At 45.2% G+C, this 22208-nt stretch overlaps 1 protein-coding gene across 1 annotated transcript; it reads left to right on the top strand.

Annotated features, from left to right (window-relative positions):
• Positions 1–2218: 2218 nt before the first annotated feature.
• On the top strand, positions 2219–18799 carry LOC311312523 (uncharacterized protein; the record flags this gene model as incomplete). The annotated part of the gene is made up of 29 exons (XM_084442485.1): positions 2219–2339; positions 2682–3247; positions 5425–5469; positions 5559–5603; positions 7174–7227; positions 8358–8445; positions 8582–8678; positions 9440–9512; positions 9619–9687; positions 10084–10152; positions 10500–10568; positions 10715–10783; positions 10883–10954; positions 12728–12796; positions 12939–13010; positions 13112–13180; positions 13280–13348; positions 13439–13507; positions 13611–13679; positions 13861–13929; positions 14016–14084; positions 14435–14503; positions 14594–14674; positions 15495–15530; positions 15650–15686; positions 16742–17296; positions 17719–17906; positions 18129–18396; positions 18627–18799. The coding sequence occupies 29 exons, from the start codon at positions 2219–2221 to the stop codon at positions 18797–18799; spliced, it is 3399 nt and encodes a 1132-aa protein (XP_084298611.1).
• Between the last annotated feature and the right edge of the window lie 3409 nt (positions 18800–22208).

Genomic DNA, 22208 nt, shown 5'->3' with positions numbered 1-22208 from the left:
GTCATTTTTCATTTCCATAACTAGACTCACAACTCAGTCTCTAAATGTTGCAAGACTATTCCATAACTAACATTTTCATCATACAAATTCAAACCGGTTTCCATTCATTTTAATATATTTTAACAGTTAGTGCTGCAAATCTTTTTTCCTTACTTTTATTTGATCTTGAATAGCCTACATTTGTACTACCTACTATTCTGTTTTAACTGCAAGATGCATCACTACTGTAAGCCTGCCCTGGACCTGTAGCTAGCTACTTGCATTTATTAAAGTTCAGGTTTGTTTCCATTTCTTACCAGACACTTGAATACATGTGTAGGCTACTACTCTATTTCTGGCTAGACACTTATCTTGAAAGACTGAGACGTCAGCCCTCTCAACTGTATGGCTCGTTTTTTTCTCTCGTCTCCCGACACTCTCCATGTTTACTAGCCTAATGAATAGCTCATTATATTCCTTCAGAACGGCCACTTTGTTCTTGCATATCAGGCAGGTAGCATTTCCATTGAACTCTACAAAAAATACTACAATGTCCATCTTTCTTGAAACGGTCTGTGTTCCTAACGTTAGTTAATCATGAAAACAGCCTCTCGGTAGCTAGCTGCATTCCGTTCACAGTCGCGTGCGGATTGATTGCACCTGTGACTGCATCGTTCACCTTGCGCGCTGTGCACAATAACAGAATTTCGCCCCACAATTTGAATTTCGCATTGTAGGCCTGCCTGCCGGCGCCGTTTACAAGGAATTATTTTGCGGGCCGGATTACATTATATTTCTGACATCATGTCGCGGGCCGGATGGAGTGGTGTGGTGGGCCGCAAATGGCCCGCGGGCCGCGAGTTTGAGACCCCTGATTTAGAGCTTTAAAAGCAAAAAGCAGAAGCTTAAAATCAATACGAATGCGGATAGGGAGCCAGTGGAGTGAGGCCAATACTGGGGTAATGTGGTCACGCCGTTTTGCCAGTGGCGAGCAGCTGCGTTTTGGACAAGCTGTAGGCGTCTGAATGAGGACTGGTCAATGCCCACATACAGAGAGTTGCAGTCGTCAAGACGAGAGGTAATAAAAACATGAATTACCCACTCTAGATCTTTTGGGGAGAGATATGCCTTAGTCTTGGCTAAAAGTCTCAGCCGGAACAAGTTTGTTTTAACTACAGAGCTGAAAAACAGGTTCTTAACGGAGGAACGGATGTTGGAGCTTAGAGGGCCCAGGATATCAGCAGGGAAGGCTTTTCAAAAAAGACGATCTCTCGTTGAGGTTGAGGAAGTTTAAGCCCATCCAGGATTTGATGTCTCTCAGGCAGTCGAGCAATGGCTGAATTTAGTTCTTACTTTTGGTTTAAAGAGGCAGGTAAATCTGTACATCATCAGCAAAAAAGTAGAAGGAAATATTACAGTATGTTTGGCAAAAATAGATCCTATAAGGGCAGCATGTACAGTAAAAAGAGGATGGGGCCCAGAATGGAGCCTTGAGGAACCTCGCAGGTAGGAGAATTCACCTAGTTGTATTGAGAAGCTCCGATCTATCAGGTAGGACTGGAACCAGTTGAGGGTGGAACCAGTGATACCTACACACTGTTGGAGCCGTGATAACAGGGTCCTGTGGTCCACCAGAAAAGCAGGACTACTTGAATCAGCGGCTAAAAGTCAATCATTAAAAACTCTCAGAAGGGCTGTTTCAGTGCTTTGTCTTGGTTTGAAGCCGGACTGAAACTTCTCGTGAATTTAGCAGCATTCTGCTAAAAAAGACTGCAGCTGGACATGAACTACTCGCTCCAGGACCTTGGGCAGAAAAGGTAGCTGAGATATAGGCCTAAAATAAGACAGGATAGAGGGGTCAAGATTTTTCTTTTTGATTAAGGACTGATACAGTGCCCTTGTGGGACCTCAGTGTGTGTGTGTGTGTGTATGTGTATGTGTGTGTGTGCGCCCGAAAATTGTGATTGGAGAATGTTATGCCAGTATGTGTGTCAAACAGAATAATATCTTACATGAATCATATAATCGTCCAATTTGAGTTCACTTCTTGAATATGTTGCCATTTTCACAGTCATGGAAACTCATCATGCAGCCTAGAGGCGGTGCAGCTGTGCTCCTGATTGTTAGCGGAACAGGGACCTGCGTGCCAAAGATTTCACTCTCTGAGGTGTTATGAGTTGTAGTACTTTGGGACAGGATGCTCAGAGTAAGAGTGTTTTACTGCAGTGAGTGGGTGCTGATGGCGGTCAGGATGGGTAGAGGACTGGTTCTGGTTCTGGGCGTCCTGCTGCTGGCGCTGACGCATGCGGCCGCTGGACAGAGGAGGAGAAAGCCGAGCCTGCTCAGAGACACAGGAAACGGTAAATCAAGTATCCACATGTCAGCGATGGTCAGTCACTGTTTTCTAGGCTTACATATGTGATACAATCCTGTGCATGTTCCAAGTTGCTGTAACAGGGAGGTCACGGTTGGGATTTCTGTTGAAACATCTGTGCAATCCGGCCAGTGAGGAAAACTGAGCAGCTGAGAAAAGAGCTTCCCTGTGTGGAAGCTGCATGTCAAATGTGTCTCTACCTGTGGAAGTCGTGCATCAGCACCTACATGCCGTAGTGAACCTTTGACCTTAGTGTTGCACAGAATGATGCGATCATCAGGGGCGCATGCCTGGATACGAACATGGCCATTAACTGTGTCTCTCACAGATCTGCCATGCTCCTTGGAGTTGGCCTTCATCCTGGACAGCTCAGAGAGCGCCAAAACCTTCCTGTTCGAGAAGCAGAAGTCATTCGTGGTGCAGTTGAGTGCGCGCCTCGCCCTGCTGCAGGTGTCTGGCTGGACGCTGAGGGTGCGCATGGCCGCCCTGCAGTACAGCAGCTCCGTGTATGTAGAGCACAGCTTCTCCGGCTGGCAGGACCTGGACGTGTTCCACAGCACAGTCATCTCCATGGTGTACATCGGCCACGGCACCTACACCACCTACGCCATCACCAACGCCACCCGGCTGTTCACGCAGGAGACGGCGGTGGACAGCGTCAGAGTTGCCGTGGTGATGACCGATGGCTCCGACCATCCACGGAACCCTGACGTGTTCGGAGCCGTGGCCAAGGCGAAAGGCCTTGGCGTCTGGTTCTTCGCAGTTGGATTATCGGACCTGGCACATCAGGGCCAGAACAGCGCCAAGCTCCGGGCAATCGCCAGCGAGCCTCCTCAGCAGTTTGTCCAAAGTCTCACTGACCCCCAGCTGGAGGAGAAGATTCTCAAAGCCATAGTGAGTACTGTACAGTAGACCTATTATACTGTTTATATGAACACATTACATACTGTGCGTGTATATATATATATATATATATATATATATATATATATATATATATTATATAGATAGATATATGAATACTGCACTGTAGACCTATTATACTGTGTATGAATACTGCACTGCCGACCTATAGGCCTAAACCAAAGTAAAGTACACCTCTATGAGAGATGTATGAGAGCACGAGGGGTTTTCAACCCCCAAAACATCAATTTATCTGTTCTGCAGACCTGGGTCCAAATAATATTTTTAATATTTACAATTACTTTAGTGTTTCCTTGAGTCTGCCTGGGGTGGCCGGTCGGGGGGGGGGGGGGGGGGTCGCATTTTTGGGATTCTATTGTGCCATACAAGAACAATCAACCACATATAAGTAACTGACATGATTTAAAATAGTTTCCTGCTCTGTCATGTGGAACTATCTATTTTACCAGCATCCATCTGCCACTTCCTCTCTCTCTCTCTCTCTCTCTGTCTCTCTCTGTCTTTCTCTCCCTCTCTCTCCCTCCCTCTCTATCTTTCTCTCCCTCTCTCTCTATCTTTCTCTCCCTCTCTCTCTCTTTCCCTTCTCTCTCTCTATCTTTCTCTCCTTCTCCTTCTCCCTCCCTCTCTCTACCCCCCCTTTCTCTCCCTCCCTCTCTTTCCCTCTCTCTCTCTCTCTCTCTCTCTCTCTCTCTCGTCCCGTCTCAGCCCACCCAGGCCTGGAGGAGGGGTCAGAGTTCACTGGTAGAATAGTGTGGGGTTCTTCCCCTGATATGCATTTTCCATAAACACACAGAAATGTCTGGAGACCACAGGAGGTCCAGACTTGTATACAATCAGACAGTAGCATGGGTTGTACTGTCTTGTTTGATATCATTTCTCAATTCCATATTCAAACTGGTTGCCAAAGCTACGGTCAATGGTTGCATCGTCAGAATTGTTTACTGTATATGTCAAGAAATTCAGGACAAGTTCTCACAAGTTGTCTTGCATTATTTTCTATCCAGAGTTCTATTGCGCTTGAGGAGGTAAGTACCTCAAAATTCAATTGAATTTCTTTACCAAAGACAGGAGAATGTATAATAGACACACTGACCTTGCCGTTGCATCATTCCATACCTCAGTGTCCGCTGCCCAATGTGTGTGCGTGTGACAGAGGAGAGAGAGGACCCCAGGGAAGCCCAGTGAGTACCTCACACCTCTAGACTAACTCTACACCTCTAGACTAACTCTACACCTCTAGACTAACTCTACACCTCTAGACTAACTCTACACATCTAGACTAACTCTACACCTCTAGACTAACTCTACACCTCTAGACTTCAGACCTCTGGACTAACTCTACACCTCTAGACTTCAGACCTCTGGACTAACTCTATACCTCTAGACTTCAGACATATCCAACTATTCACGAGGCCATACAGTACATCAGTCCTGTCCAACTAAAGATCTCTACATGTCTGTGTTCATATGAGACCATTGAGTATGAACTGAGCTTCACCCTGATCATTACTTGTTTCACTAGGGTAGAAAGGGAGACCCTGGATACATGGGACCGACCGGTCTAAAGGGGCAGAGGGCAAGTATTACTATATGATTGATTATATAAGTAATATTATACTGATAATAATAATAATAGTTATAACAATAATAAGTAATAATAATAATAATAACAACAATTATTATTATTATTATTATTATTATTATTACTGTTATTATTATTATTATTATTATTATTATTCTATTATTATTGTTATTATTTAGACTATTGACAAATTGCATCATTCATCCAGTACCATGGGGTTCTTATGTGTAGCTGTGCATGTTGTGCTGTTAGGGGGAGCCTGGAGTGAGTGGCTATCCTGGAAGCGAAGGCCCTGAGGTAGATTCATTCGCATAACAACTTTCAAAGATACTTTCACCGTCGCCTGGTGTGACTTGAGCAGTACAAGGAGTGGAAAATGGTTGTTCTTTCATTACAGGGCCGACCAGGATTCAAAGGTGATAAGGTAGGATATCTACAGCAATATCCTGATCAACAGATCACCCTTCTAACCAAATTTTAACTGTTGTTTGTTTGAAATCATTGGGGGTTTGTTTTAAATCGATAAATGAATTTGAGTGTGAGTTTGTCCAACACTGTGTTTCAGGGGGAGAGAGGAGACTGTGGTTCCCCGGGAGCGGACGGGGATGTTGTGAGTAGGAGGCGCAGCACTACGGTTTAACATCAATGCTGTTATCTAAGAAGTCTAAATGAAGCGTATGTATTTATTTCAACTCACAGGGCCCTGAGGGACCCCCTGGTCTACGAGGACCTAGAGGAGAGCAGGTACACTATGTTTTTCATACTCAATAAGTTTAGTAATTGATACAGATTGTTTTTTTTCCATGTCCTCAAAGTTTAGTCATTGGATACAGTTTCCTACAATATGTGCTTAAGTGAGATCAGTGCCACACATGCATGTTCATTAGCTCACTAGTCTTGAGTCTTCGACACAGACTCTTCAGACACAGTGACAGAGTATGGATCACACACACACACACACACACACACACACACACACACACACAGACACACACACAGTGACAGAGTATGGATCACACACACACACACACACACACACACACACACACACATACACACACACACACACACACACACACAGTGACAGAGTATGGATCACACACACACAGACACACACACACACACACACACACACACACACACACACACACAGTGACAGAGTATGGATCACACACACACACAGACACAGTGACAGAGTATGGATCACACACACACACACACACACACACACAAACACAACACAGACACAGTGACAGAATATGGATCACGCACACACACACACAGACACAGTGACAGAGTATGGATCCCCCCCCCCCCCACACACACACACACACACAGACACAGTGACAGAGTATGGATCACACACACACACACACAGACACAGTGACAGAGTATGGATCACACACACACACACACACACACACACACACACACACACACACACACACACACACACAGACAGACACATGACAACATCGCTACTCACCCTCCATCCTCAAGCACCAGGGCAGATGGACATGGAAATGCTGTTTCCCCTCTCATGCACTTATGGAATGTGAGTATTGGATTATGCTCTGATCCCAGTGCTGATATGACTATCTAAAGCAGTGAGTCCAGGCCTGCAGGGTATTGTTCTTCTCCAGGAGCAGACAGGATTAGTGTGGGGACATGGCGGCCCGGTGGGGCTCTTCCTCCTCTCTGCCAGTCACTGAGGAACTGGCCCAGCGTCCGCAGCTCTGTCCTGGGACCGAGCTCTGAGAACTGAAGGAATCTAAGAGTTTCCATCTGTGTGACTCGGGGTTTAGGGTAGGTGGTAGTACTGTTAGGTATACTGTATAAATCAAATATACAGTAGTATATGCTTTAGTGGGTGAATGATTACTGAAAACCCCTACTAACAACATTTAGTAGTATGAGCTATATTTTGGTCATATAATCTTGATAAATGCATGATGAAATTTGTCTTTAGGATATGGCAATTAAATGCTAGATTGGAACCATCAGTGAAACCAGTTGCGTTGTCAAGGATACAACAGTACCAAGGATAGGACTTATGGAGTGACTGTATGACGCTAACTCAGTCTGGACTGACATCCTTCTGTTCCCCTGGACCAGCTGGAGACCAGGGTCTAACCTCACCCTAACTGTTCTTCTCCAGGGTTCCCCTGGACCAGCTGGAGACCAGGGTCTAACCTCACCCTAACTGTTCTTCTCCAGGGTTCCCCTGGACCAGCTGGAGACCAGGGTCTAACCTCACCCTAACTGGACCAGCTGGAGACCAGGGTCTAACCTCACCCTCACTCTTCTTCTGCAGGGTTCCACTGGACCGGCTGGAGACCAGGGTCCAGAGGGTCAAGAAGGACCTAAAGTAAGAATTTTGACTCTCAGCCAATCACATGCATTAATGCCAGGGCACTTTCCCACATAGAAACAAATGAACACATAACACCTCTTTTGTCACAATGTCCTGGTTTGCCAGGGAGGCCATGAGAGCTGACCTTTAAAACATGTGTCCAAGTCCATTTAAATGCTGATTTATCATCTGATGGAACACCCAGCAGAACCCTCCAACAATGACATCTTTTATCATGACTGAATGAAGACAGATTTATAGCAAATCTAAGAAAGTTCAAGAACACACTATAAATGGAACAGCTCCTCATTTTTCAAATGCCATAACATGTTACAATCAACTTCTTGGTCATTTGACTCATTCCACCAAGATCTTTTCTCATTTTATGACCGTTTCTACTGCACAGCTCACATAGACTTCTTGAATATCAATGTTTGAAGGCAGTGAAAAGGCTGTGTTATCTCCCATCATAAGCATACATATCAGAACCAAGTAGCTGATGAGACAGTACACAGTTATTTAAAATATTTAGTGTCTAGTCTAACCAAGTTTACTCTAACCCTGTATAACTCAATGTCAGATTTTGTTAGAATGGTTTTCCCCCATTTTACCTGTATTATGTCATCAATCTCCTCGAATCTACTCTGTCTAACAGATTTGAATTTTCATCCTGCTCTTATGCTCTGTGGTTAACAGACTCTCTGTGGTTAGTAGACTCTAATGGTGGGCTCACACTAGAGGATTTTGGGCAGATTTATCTCCCGAAAATTGGAGGAGAAATCTGGTCTGGAATGTTGTTGTTCGGCCCAGATGATCTTGTAATGTGAGGGGTTTACAGATCTAATCTTGTACCTCCCCATCAGCTCACAGACCCATCGCGGCGGCCACGATAATATCAAACATAATATCATATCAAACAAGACTCCAACTGTCATCCTGCTCTTATACACTGTGATTAACAGACTAACTCTAATCTTGCTCTTCTACTCTGGTTAACAGACTCTAACTCTCATTGTGCTCGTATGCCCTGGTTAACATACTCTGTCATCAAGGTCTGTGGTTAACAGACTCTAACTGTCACCCTGCTCTTCTACTCTGGTTAACAGACTAACTCTCATTGTGCTCTTATGCTCTGTGGTTAACAGACTCTGTCATGCTGCTCTTATGTGGTTAACCGACTCTGTCATGCTGCTCTTATGAGGTTAACAGACTCTGTCATGCTGCTCTTATGTGGTTAACAGACTTTGTCATGCTGCTCTTATGTGGTTAACAGACTCTGTCATGCTGCTCTTATGTGGTTAACAGACTCTGTCATGCTGCTCTTATGTGGTTAACATACTCTATCATGCTGCTCTTATGTGGTTAACAGACTCTGTCATGCTGCTCTTCCAACACAGGGGGAGCGAGGGCCTGCTGGTGTGGCTGGACCTCATGGTGACATTGGCATCGGGTTCCCAGGTCCAAAGGTGAACCACACCTGGCCAGACGCCACACAGTGCATATACAGTAGTATGGCTTGAGTAGCAGTAGTAGTACTAGTACAGTAGCAGTAGTAGTACTTTATTGATCCCCAGAGGGAAGTTGCACGGTTGTTACAGTATCAAAAAACAACAACTGACAATAGATAGAAATCCAAATATACAAAAGTGCAAATAAACAAGAACGAGTATGTAGGGTCCTTAGCATGCCTAGATTGTCGTTGTAAATGTACATGTCCTGTCCAAGGGGCCTTAGCACCCCCAGAGCTGACTCAGGTCCATAGTGTCCAGCCAGTCAGAGCTGACTCAGGTCCACAGTGTCCAGCCAGTCAGAGCTGACTCAGGTCCACAGTGTCCAGCCAGTTAAGCGATGCGTCAAACAAATCAGACAAGCTGTGTAACCTCGTATCCACAGGGTATCAAGGGACTCCAGGGACGGTCTGGACCTCCAGGACCTTCAGGCGTAGGAGACCCGGGACAGCCAGTAAGTCAGAAGCTCCTCCAGCACACCGGCTCTGGACAGCCGCATAGCACTTCTGCTATCAATCAATCAATCAATCAAAGCTTTATTTGTATAGCGCATTTCATACCCAGAGGCAACACAATGTGCTTTACAGAGAACAAGGGAGGAGGGCATAGGTCCCACCCCTACATATTCCAGAGGGAAGCAAAAAAACTGTATCATATCACATATCATATTCTATGTGGACAACTGCCCACTGATGCTGTGATGGATGTGTTTATTTCAGGGGCCTGCAGGTCCACCTGGTGCACAGGGGATGGCAGGACCAGCTGGAGAGGGGCTTCCTGGACAGAAGGTCGGCCAGATGTTGACTGTTCAATCACAGTTCTGTATCATCTATCATGTCTATTGGTACACATCACACTTTCTCTGCAGACTGTGTGAGCTTCAGTGTGTGTGTTCCAGGGGGACAGAGGCTTCGAGGGGCCCAAGGGGAGCCGTGGCCTGGCAGCTGCTGGGGTCAAGGGTGAAAAGGTGATGGACGGTACAGCTGTTGCCTGGAATCTCATGTTGAGATGATTGTGAATCATATTCTACATACTACCTCATTATTTATTCACATTATTGAATTTATATTTTAGTGATTTAGTAGATGCTTGGTCAAGGGCCCAATGGTAAGAAATGATTCATGGGAAATCATCAGGTGGGCTGGCCTGGTCTCGAGCCAGTGGTCAGATGTTCTGCCTACCGCCCGCTCAATCTAACCAGTGTGGCAGATTCTCTGGTAACAGGATAATATTTCCATGGCAGAAATGGCCTTAAAGAAAAAGTTCTAGGCTACTATACAAAATCATCAAACACAGGTAACATTAAAAGTGTATAACATTATTGATAACATTATTGATGGGGAGACTGTACCTCTTCTCACAGGGAAGTTACGGTCAACCTGGGCCACCTGGGCCAGCTGGGCTCCTTGGGTCCGGGATACAGGGAGAGAAGGTTAGTATTGGTGTCACTCTCAAAGCTAGTGTACGCTTCACCTGCATAACATGCTAGAGGTGACCCTTCATATGCACTCTCAGAAAAAGCGTTGTCTAGTCGTCCCTGTAGGGGAACCAGTTGAAAAACCTGTTTTAATTTATCGGTGAAATGATTCTAGCTGGTACCTTAGCTTGATAAAATAGTTCTGCGTGGATATGTGTTTTTCAGAACCATTAGTGTTTTTCAGAGGGTTCCCCTAGAACACTACAGTGACAACAAGAACCTAAAATGGGTTCTATGGAGTAGGATAGGATAGGATAGTAGATACAGCTAAGTTCCTTCTGATGACGGTTCCTTACCCTTAGGGTGTCCAAGGGCCAGTGGGCCCTGCCGGCCCCAGAGGAACTCCAGGTGTGGGCCCTTTGGGTCCAAAGGTGAGTCTGAACCACATGACCAGACCAGCTCTGCTCCTCCATGCACATAGACCCGTCCCTAGAGATTTCAGACAGACCTGAAAGACAGCATGTACTGTATCGCTGAATGTGATGTCACAGGATATCCTGCTCTTTTTAAACTGCAGGGAAGCGTGGGGTTCCCCGGTCTAGCGGGAGCCCCAGGGAAGACCGGGGTGGGAATGCCAGGACCCAAAGTAAGCCTGAAAATATTGTTATTGCAATCAACAGTAGTTTGTAAGCTGTGCAATAACACCTGGATGAATGATGAGTCAGTGTATGTGTTGGTGTTGTAGGGCGCCCCGGGGGCAGAGGGCCCGGCTGGGTTCCCAGGACTCCCAGGAGAGGACGGGACCAGCGGACTAAAGGTTTGTACAGACCAATGCGAACCGAAAATGCGGTGCGGAAAATCCGGAAAAATCTGTTGCGGAACGTCCACAGTGTGAGTGTCCACACTGAGCCCGGTGCGAATTCTGCATATATTCCGCGTTCTATTCCGTGCTCACGCGACTGCTCTGGACTTTATACATTTAAGTTTTTAATGACGCTGGTGCCTCAGAGTGGGCGTTACACACTTCCACTATGCTATAGCTTTATATTTATTTACTGTAGGCATAGCCTACAGTAGGCTAGGCCTATTTCCTATAGGCTACATAGATATGGCCTAAAAAGTTTATTCATGCTAACCTACGGTGCTTGGGCACCTGGGGCTGGTATCCAGTGCTACCGTTGACCTGGCTTGTGGAGGCTCGGTCCGTCTCACTTTCCTCTGACGCTCTGGAGACGACCCGTCAGATAAGCCCTCCTCGGATGAAGAGCCAACCCAGGACACATCGCTCAGTCCTGCCCCACCATCAGACTCGCACACACACATTTCAGTCAAGAGCTCTAATGCTTGTTTTCCATTCATCCATCTCTTTTTCTTGGGATCCATCTTTCTCCGATCGCAGGAGCACACACTCCATGCATAGACTAGCCTACATACTGTAATGCCGCTGCATTACAGTATGCTTATGTTGTTGCTTAGTCATAACAATAATTATGATATGAAATAATACTAATAATACACTACCAACAATCCCTTATATTTATAATAATAATAATACTACTGTATATTTCCACCAACACACTTAGGCCTATTCATTGAGAGACAATCTCAAAATGCTCAAATTAATGCATTTTTATATACGGGTAGATTTTTACCCGATGGCGGGTATAGGTCTAGGGTCTAGGGTTAAAATGCCTGTGTTTTCAATCTAGATGTAGGCTAGGCCTATCTAAACTATATTTAGCCTAACAATATGGAGTGCAACACAACACAATTGTAGGAAAACCAATTTAAAAAAACAAATTAAATAGTTTGCATAACGTTAGCCTACATAGAATAGTAGACAGAACAGCAGGTGAATGTGAGATGTAGGCTATGGATTCAGCCCGCAATTATAATCGCGTTAATTTATGTCAGCGAGTCAGAAAACGACCTGTTATTGATAGAAAGGATACAACCGATTAACCGAAAGAAGAAAATTTCAGATGTGGAACTCCATGCATTGATCGTCTATTCAAATAGGCCTACCAAAAGATAAACTAGAATCAGTGAATTATGAAAGCGAATCATGAAAGGCTTGGCTACTAATGTATTGGATGAGAAATGAATAGATATAGGCTAAATGGCATATTTATATATATATATATATATATATATATATATATATATATATATATATATATATATACAGCAAATCACTACGACAAACTCATATAATAGCCTATTTGACCGGAATTTATGCCCTTTGACTGGTAGTCTACATTGAATCGGTAGCCTACTGGACATGTTCACCCGCACAGATTGGTCAGATAATGTTCTTCACATGCGGATTTTTGCAACAAACCAGAGGGTTGCGGAGGAGATTTTCTGCCGCATCGAATGTCGGTATTGGTGTGTATAGACTAATAAAAACACATGTATTTAATGACTTGCGGAATTCCGTGCGGATATTCGTCCGAAAATCCGCATTGGTGTGTACAGTCTTTAAAGGTGAGCAAAGATGCTGGCCTCCAAATCATGATTTCTTTTGTCAAATCACTTTTAGATTTTAAAGACCTTGTGAAAATGTGCTACTCTTCTTTAATGGTATCAGGGTGACATGGGATTGCCGGGACCCAGGGGACCTGATGGTACGGCTGGAAAAGGTTTCCCCGGGGAAAAGGTACTAATTTAATCCAAAAGTACGGTAAAACATTATTTGATATATTGGTCCATAGATGTCGGCCAAGCACTAGTACGTTGATTCAGTCCATGAGGTCTCACACCATGAATTGTGTCTGAGATGAGCGGTGTCCATCTCCCAGGGGGACCGAGGGGAGAGGGGCCCCAGAGGACAGCTGGGACCTGTAGGCCCCGTAGGGCCCCAGGGGCCCAAGGTGTGTACCATCTCCACACAGCATGCAGTAACACCAGTGTATTTGGTAGCGTGCTGACTGTAAATCATGGATGGAGAGGCTGAAACGTTTCCCTGTTCTAGGGAGAGGCAGGAGACACTGGACCACCAGGTAGCAGCGGCCCCCCTGGACATGGCGTCCCAGGTACCAAGGTTGGTGAGGGCCCTGGAGGAAACAATAGTAGACCATCGTAGTTAGACGCATCTTATTATGCAGGTTGATTGTCCTGGTTCTGTTGTTGCCACTGACAGGGCGATCCAGGTCCAGTTGGCCCAGTGGGACCAGTAGGGGACCCAGGCATAGGAATAGCAGGACCTAAGGTGAGACTCCTCCGCTCTGGTGTATTATACCTATAAACAGGCTAGTGTTTCTCCACAAACTCCACAAAAGAGTATTTTCTTGGGTTTTAGGGTGACAGAGGGTTACCAGGACCCAGTGGTGGACCTGGCCTTAAAGGGGAGGGCGACCATGGACCTCCAGTGAGTATCCTATACTGCTGCTATCCACTTAAACGCTCTCATCAGGATTTCATACAGTATGTTTACTATGTAAGTCAGTAAATAAGTATGTCATGATCATCAGGGACCTCCGGGGGTTCCAGGACCAGCAGGAGAGGATGGACCCGAGGGACAGGGCTTACCTGGGCCCAAGGTAGGCTGACCCTTGACCCTGACAAGAAAATACATTATCCCCCATCTGAGTATAATGGTCGTCTCTTCACTGTCAGGGTCAAGTCGTCTCCTTGCTGTCTCGTAGGGGTAACATTGTAGTAGGCCTGCTTGCTTGGAGCTTGAGGTGTTTGTGTTTTACCTGAGTGTGTTCTCATCTTCAGGGGGACCGGGGTTTACCAGGCCCATCTGGGCCTGCTGGACCACCAGGTATCAGCCTGATCGGCCCCAAGGTCAGAATAATTGATTAACGATGCTCTTTGGTATCGTTTCACTTCCGTGGAATGAGGCAGTGAAGATTACTTCCTGATATGTGCAGGGCTCAGAGGGTCGGGGGGGAGTGCCGGGGGCTTCGGGCATTCCTGGAGAGGGAATTCAGGGACAAAAGGTAAAACTGCCCTTCACATGATCACTCAGACGACCGTACTAGGACCCTAACCCTCACATGATCACTCAGACGACCGTGCTAGGACCCTAACCCTCACATGATCACTCAGACGACCGTGCTAGGACCCTAACCCTCACATGATCACTCAGACCACCGTGCTAAGACCCTAACCCTCACATGATCACTCAGACGACCGTGCTTGGACCCTAACCCTCACATGATCACTCAGACGACCGTGTTAGGACGCCACGTAGACATGGATCAGAAGTGCTGCTGGGATGGTTGAAACGCATCTGTCAACAATGTATCTTTTCATCTCATTCTGTGTTCTGACCGGCTCTGACCTCCAGGGGGAGCCAGGGTTTCAGGGGCTCACCGGCCCCCGAGGGCCCCCAGGACAGGGCCTCCAGGGGGAGAAGGTATGGAAACCCTGGTTAGTCGTCTGATTGTCAGAGATCTGACCGGAGCATACGTTGTGAGCTCAGTGAGGCGTGTTGTCCTTCCTGTAGGGGGGTCGTGGACTCAGCGGTGGACAAGGCCGGAAGGGAGAGAGAGGAGAGACAGGAGAGGCTGGGGCGGCCGGCTCTCTGGTACTGAACACACGGGCCGTCAGGACTGAACACACGGCCCGTCAGGACTGAACACACGGCCCGTCAGGACTGAACACACGGCCCGTCAGGACTGCACACACGGGCCGTCAGGAGTTACTAGAACAAGTCAACACATATAGTCAAACACATATAGTCAAAAATATAGTCAACACATATAGTCAACACATATAGTCAAACACATATAGTCAACACATGTAGTCAAACACATATAGTCAAACACATAGTCAGCACATATAGTCAACACATATAGTCAACACATATAGTCAACACATGTAGTCAAACACATATAGTCAAACATATAGTCAACACATATAGTCAACACATGTAGTCAAACACATGTAGTCAACACATATAGTCAAACACATATAGTCAAACACATAGTCAGCAAATATAGTCAACACATATAGTCAAGCACATATAGTCAACACATATAGTCAACACATGTAGTCAAACACATGTAGTCAACACATATAGTCAACACATGTAGTCAAACACATGTAGTCAACACATATAGTCAAACACATATAGTCAAACACAGTCAGCACATATAGTCAACACATATAGTCAACATATATAGTCAAACACATGTAGTCAAACACATATAGTCAACACATATAGTCAACACATATAGTCAAACACATATAGTCAACACATATAGTCAAACACATATAGTCAAACACATATAGTCAACACATATAGTCAAACACATATAGTCAACACGTAGGTAAAGGCATGTAGTCGTATCGAGTGACATGAATACCTTATGTTGTTACTATGTTTCCGACTTTGTGAATTCCAGGGCAGACTGGGACAGAAAGGAGAGCCGGGACTTACCGTAAGTGTAGCTGGCTGCTGCACTTCACAACAAAAGACTGAAAACCGATTACTGACAGCATTATTAACAAGGTGTACTGTATCTTTTGAGTTAATATATCATGCCATCAACTGTTACAGAGAGAGGAAGTCATCAAACTTGTCAGATCAATATGTGGTGAGTGATATACAGTATTCATTTATATCATACCATACAGTATGTAATATTTGCAGGGTGGGAATAGGATCCTTCTATGCCAGACACTTCAATCTCTGAGGTGCTGTGAGTTAAAATTAAAATGTCATGTTTTAATGTATTCTAGTGTATAAATGCTGATGTATACTGAAGGTTTTCTAAGTACCCATTATTACCAGTACTAAAACATGAACATGTTCATTACCAGTACTAGAACATGTTCCCTTGAACTCCTTCTACAGTACCATTACTAGCACTAGAACATGTTCCGTTTAACCCTCTACCATTACTAGTACTAGAACATGTTCCCTTTAACCCTCTACCATTACTAGAACTAGAACATGTTCTCTATATCTCCCTCTACCATCGCTAGTACTAGAACATGTTCCCTTTAACCCTCTACAATTACTAGTACTAGAACATGTTCCCTTTAACCCTCTACCATTACTAGTACTAGAACATGTTCCCTTTAACCCTCTACCATTACTAGTACTAGAACACGTCCCCTTTAACCCTCTACCATTACTAGTACTAGAACATGTTCCCTTTAAGCCTCTACCATTACTAGAACTAGAACATGTTCCCTTTAACCCTCTACCATTACTAGTACTAGAACATGTTCTCTATAACTCCCTCTACCATTACTAGAACTAGAACATGTTCCCTTTAACCCTCTACCATTACTAGAACTAGAACATGTTCTCTATAACTCCCTCTACCATTACTAGTACTAGAACATGTTCCCTTTAACCCTCTACCATTACTAGAACTAGAACATGTTCTCTATAACTCCCTCTACCATTACTAGTACTAGAACATGTTCCCTTTAACCCTCTACCATTACTAGTACTAGAACATGTTTCCTTTAACCGTCTACCATTACTAGTACTAGAACATGTTCCCTTTAACCCTCTACCATTACTAGTACTAGAACATGTTCCCTTTAACCCTCTACCATTACTAGTACTAGAACATGTTCCCTTTAACCCTCTACCATTACTAGTACTAGAACATGTTCCCTTTAACTCCCTCTGCAGGCTGTGGGGTGAAGTGTCGAGAGCGCCCTCTAGAGCTGGTCTTTGTGATCGACAGCTCCGAGAGCGTAGGGCCCGACAACTTCAAAATGGTCAAGGACTTCGTCAACGGCCTTGTGGACCGCGCCTCTGTGGGCCGCGAAACCACGCGCGTAGGGGTGGTGCTCTACAGCCACATCAACGTGGTGACGGTCAGTCTGCGCCAGCAGTCCACCCGCGACCAGGTGAAGGCTGCCGTCAGCTCCATGGCCTACCTGGGCGAGGGCACCTTCACCGGCAGCGCCATCCACCAGGCCAACCAAGTGTTCCAGGCGGCACGGCCAGGCGTGCGGAAGGTGGGCATCATCATCACGGACGGCCAAGCGGACCCGAGAGACTCTGTGAAGCTGGAGGTGGCGGTGAAGGAGGCCCACGAGAGTAACATTGAGATGTTCGTGATAGGCGTGGTCAACCAGAGCGACCCGTTGTACGCAGAGTTCAGGAAGGAGCTGCACCTCATAGCCTCCGCCCCAGACGAAGAACATGTCTACCTGGTCGACGACTTCAGAACACTTCCTGGTAAGTTATCTGTGGCAACCATACCCTGGTTTACTTGAACGCACCTCAGGGATCAGCCCATAGATGGCATTGTAAGACTAATGGATTGGTACAGGAAAGAATAGACTCGACTCAAATTGACGAATAGAATAGAATAGAACAGGGTTAGGGTTAGGGTTAGGGTTAGAACAGAGTAGAGTAGAGAAGAGTAGAATAGAATAGAACACAACAGAACAGAGTAGAGTAGAGTAGAGTAGAGCAGAGCAGAATAGAGCAGAGCAGAGCAGAGCAGAGCAGAGCAGAGCAGAACAGAACAGAACAGAATAGAATAGAATAGAATAGAATAGAATAGAATAGAATAGAACAGAACAGAACAGAATAGAATAGAGCTGAATGAGCTGAGCTGATGTTGGTGTTGTCTGGCCTGTGGTGTGACTCCCCAGCCCTGGAGAGCAAGCTCCTGGGTCATATCTGTGAGAAGGAGGAGGAGAAGCCTTGGTTCAGCTCCATCCCCAGCTCCAGGTTCTCTCCTGGAGCCCCTGCAGCAGCTGGGGCCGTCAGGGAAACCCTGGACAGGAGCGAGACAGACACACCCACCGTCACTGGAGACTTCACCAGAACACAGATGGAGGTGAGTCAGTTATTGGCTGATTTCAGTTCAGCTTAAATAGAGTCATGATATATGTTGAATGCAAGCAACTTCTTTATCATCACTGAAACAAAACAGTCATGTCTGGTGTCAGGTCAGAGAGGCTTTATCCATACAGTGAACCAGAGTAGAGCCCAGACGGTAGCATTAGACATCAGCTGTTTTTGCAGACCACACATTAGCCTAGTTGTTCTCTCTGAGCAGCCAGCCCCCCCCGCACCAGACAGAGGCTTCATCCCACACGGACCCAGAGACCCCGACCCCCTGGAGACCCACAGGGTTCCCTCGTTCGACAGGAAGCCCTACCAGCCCATGACAGAGCTGCCCCCCTCATCTGAGAAAAGAAGAGCACCCACCCACAGCATGGCTGTGATGGGACCCCAGGCCTACACCTCCAGAACCCTCACGCCAGAGAGAACGCCAGCACCCCTTCCCATAACTCCACCCCCACCCAAGGACACGTTTATGCGAGGTAACATTACCCTTCTGTGTTGTGAATGGTATCCCTGTTGTAAGTGGGTTGTACTTTCAATGCAATGATCTGCAGTGAGTTGGTGTCCAACCGCAACAGGACACAGAGTAGTCTGGCTCATTTATGCATACCTGTTCCACCGTGGGCGGTTCCATTGTGTTTGCCCTGAATCAGCGCCTGCAGACCAGTGCTGTGATGCTCCATCTGGTCGGCCTCTTCTCTGTTTGCAGATGAGAGTTGTGGTCATGCGCTGGACCCTGGTCCGTGTCGGGAGTACGTGGTCAAGTGGTACTACGACGCCACGGCCAATGCCTGCGCCCAGTTCTGGTTTGGAGGCTGTCTAGGAAACAAGAACCAGTTTGAGACGGAGAAGAACTGCAAGAAAGCCTGTGTCAACGTCTGAAGACGTGCCTCGTACTGGTCCTGGCTGACTTACTAAGGGAATGCCCTCAATAGGTAGTCTATGCATTTTTTGTGAGGGAATAGTGTGTTTGGAAAAGATACCAAGAGCCTGTTGATGTCACTGAAGTAAGTGCCTTATCTCTTCACCAGTAGGAGGAGAGAAATTGTGGAACTTGCTGAGGAGGCCAATAGGTGGCAGTAGTAGACAGCATGAACCAAAGCCATGGAAGTGTTTGTTAAAGGCAACTATACTGTGTAGAGTCTGTGCAACTATATCCCTGGTTCAGGTCTGTCCCTTTCCATCAAACACATGATGATCATGTGGAACAGGACAGAACAGGAGAGCATACATCACCATGAGCCGGTCCCCTGAGATGAGACAGAACACCTGGACCACATGTCTGTGGAACAGCAAAAACTATTTACTGCTAATAGACCAAACTAGATCACGTTTCCTAATGGCAGAATGAAGACTGGGATATTTTCCCATTGTCAGCTCAAATTTTCCAGTTAAATTTTTTTTTTTACAGTATAGTTGACATTTAAACTGTATACAGTGTCTATGCCTTTGATCAACCATATCTCCTGAATGTGAGGTCTGAAGGAGCTGTACACAGATGAAGGATATAGGCCAGAACCTTATTAAAGATCCTAATAATGTTACTAAAACACTCAAAGAACCTAATAATGTTATTAAACACTTAAAGCAGAAACTGTTACCAGATGTTACAAATATGTCTGTCTTCACACTAACCTCTGTAGGTGATCGTCTTTGCTGTACAAAAGTAACCTATTTGTATGGAAAGAGACTTCTCACTGTACTGGTTTTTAATACTGTGCTGTCATTAAAGATACATAAAGAGTGGTGCTATTTTGAATGTACTGACTGTATATCTTCATTAGGCCTACATTACAATCATTTAGGCCTACATTAGTCATTTAGCAGATTTTTTTATTCAAAGCGACTAACAATAATTGCATTTAACGTAGGAAAAGTCAGTGTATTAGCCTACTACTTGCCAGAACTCACAAGTGCATCTTCTTTTTAAAACAAGTGACTAAGAGCATAATCTAGTGCTGAAGGCAAAGTGCAAGAATAGCAATCTAAAATACAATAGGTGCTTAAGAGGGAGGATCGTTGTAGTACTTCTTGAAGAGGTGAGTTTTGAACCTGTGACGAAAGATGGGCAGTGACTCTGCTGTCCTGACGTCAGTGGGCAGTTCATTCCACCACTGCGGGGCCAGGACATAAGAGCCGTGACCGTGTCGATCGACCGCAGGGGCCTCGGAGTGACGGGGCAACCAGTCAACCCGAGGTAGCAGAGCGTAGCGGTCGGGAGGGGGTGTAGGGTTTGACCACTGTCAGGACAGCAGAGTCGTTGCCCATATTTCGCAGCATGCTCAAAACTAATCTCTTCAAGAAGTACTACATGATCCTCCCTCTTAAGCACCTATTGTATTTTTAGAATAATCATGCATAGCATCATTTTAGTATAGCCTAATCTAGTGCACACTTAAAACTCCTGTGTTATTTCATCAACCCAGTTCCTGAGTTGTATAGAGTTGAGTTATATTTCTGTGCTAATTTTCAGAAATTAACAAATTTTCTGGTTGAAAAGGTTAATTCCAATTTCTGGGTTGCTTGAGTTAATTGTATTTCTGGGTTAAAATATCAGAGCACTCCTCCCCTCCTTCCCTCATGTCCCTCATCCCGGGATCTATGTTCGCCGGGTCCTATGTCCCCCCCCCAAAAGGGTTCTATGTTCCCCGGGTCCTATGTTCCCTGGGTTCTATGCTCCCTGGGTCCTATGTTCCCCCCGAAAAAGGGTTCTATGTTCCCCGGGTCCTATGTTCCCTGGGTCCCGCTAAAGAAAAACGTGATTATGCCATCGCATGTTAATGCCAAAAGGGGTAGATTATGCACCTATTTTAGAAAGGTTGCATTTTCACCACAATAATCGCAGATTTCCGTGCAAAATATGCGAGGCTTGCATGATTTCATGCCCGCATTATTTCACATCAAGTTTAAAAAATGTTGCATGTTAACTTGACATGGGACGTAACCTGTGATGCGCAACGCATATCGCCTCAGTAGGCTACCCAAAGGAGCTCGGACTATAATGTAGGCTAGGTCCAAACCGATCCTGCTGTGAGTTGGGATATGGCTCACGAGAGGCGCAAATCCGTTGGGGGAAAAATCTTCGTGGAGAGAGGATCCGCTCGCAGTAGAAATGATAGTCACTCAACCACTATACGCTTGAAATAACTGAAGTTTAATAAATAGGCCATCACACACATAGGCCTATGAAAAAATATAGACAACAGTTATCTAATTTGGTGATAGGCTAACTTCAGAAAATAAAACATAGGAACATATGTTAGGACCCGGGGAATATAGGGATGACTCCCTCATGATCCCCCCACATTCCTTTGTTTGTGTAGGTTTAACCGCGTGCACTTACTCAGTTTTGTTTGTAGCCCTGGAACATTCGGTGTAATTAGGTGGGCTAGCTTGCAGAAGCTAGCCCGACTTGTGATATTCCCACTATTTCTTTCTTTCTTTTTTTATTAGGTGGGCTAGCTTGCAGAAGCTAGCCCAACTTGTGATATTCCCACTATTTCTTTCTTTCTTTCTTATTATTCTCCCCACTTTTTTGAACCTTAACTAGTTCTTCATACTTTGTCCTAGAAACTTCATTCAAACTTTAAAATGTTCATGTTTAGCCCTTGAACAGATCCATTCAGATTTTTGATATTCGTTATAGTTTAAAACAAATTTAACTTTCAAAACAATATTTTGTTTTTCTTTTTTTCTTTCTTTCATCTATCCATCCATCTTTCTTTCTTTCTTTCTTTCTTTCTTTCTTTCTTTCTTTCTTTCTTTCTTTCTTTCTTTCTTTCTTTCTTTCTTTCTTTCTTTCATCCATCCATCCATCCATCCATCCATCCATCCATCCATCCATCCTTCTTTCTTTCTTTTATCCATCCATCTTTCTTTCATCCATCCATCCATCCATCCATCCATCCATCCATCCATCCATCCATCCATCCATCTTGGTCTCCAATGAGGGGTGCATGGGGATGGCCTGGCAATCACTGACCTGCCCCCCACAACCTCTGACCTGAGGGGGCGGAGTCTCGCCATCCATCCATCCTTTCTTTCATCCATCCATCTATCTTTCTTTCTTTCTTTCATCCATCCTTCTGTCTTTCTTTCTTTCTTCCATCCATCCATCCATCCATCCATCCATCCTTCTTTCTTTCTTTCTTTTATCCATCCATCCATCTTTCATCCATCCATCCATCCATCCATCCATCCATCCATCCACCTTTCTTTCTTTCTTTCTTTCTTTCTTTCTTTCTTTCTTTCTTTCTTTCTTTCTTTCTTTCTTTCTTTCTTCCTTTCTTTC

This window comes from Borostomias antarcticus (assembly GCF_949987555.1).
Source record: "Borostomias antarcticus genome assembly, chromosome: 8".
Taxonomy (NCBI): domain Eukaryota; kingdom Metazoa; phylum Chordata; class Actinopteri; order Stomiiformes; family Stomiidae; genus Borostomias; species Borostomias antarcticus.
This window is presented reverse-complemented; position numbering and strand designations above follow the sequence as displayed.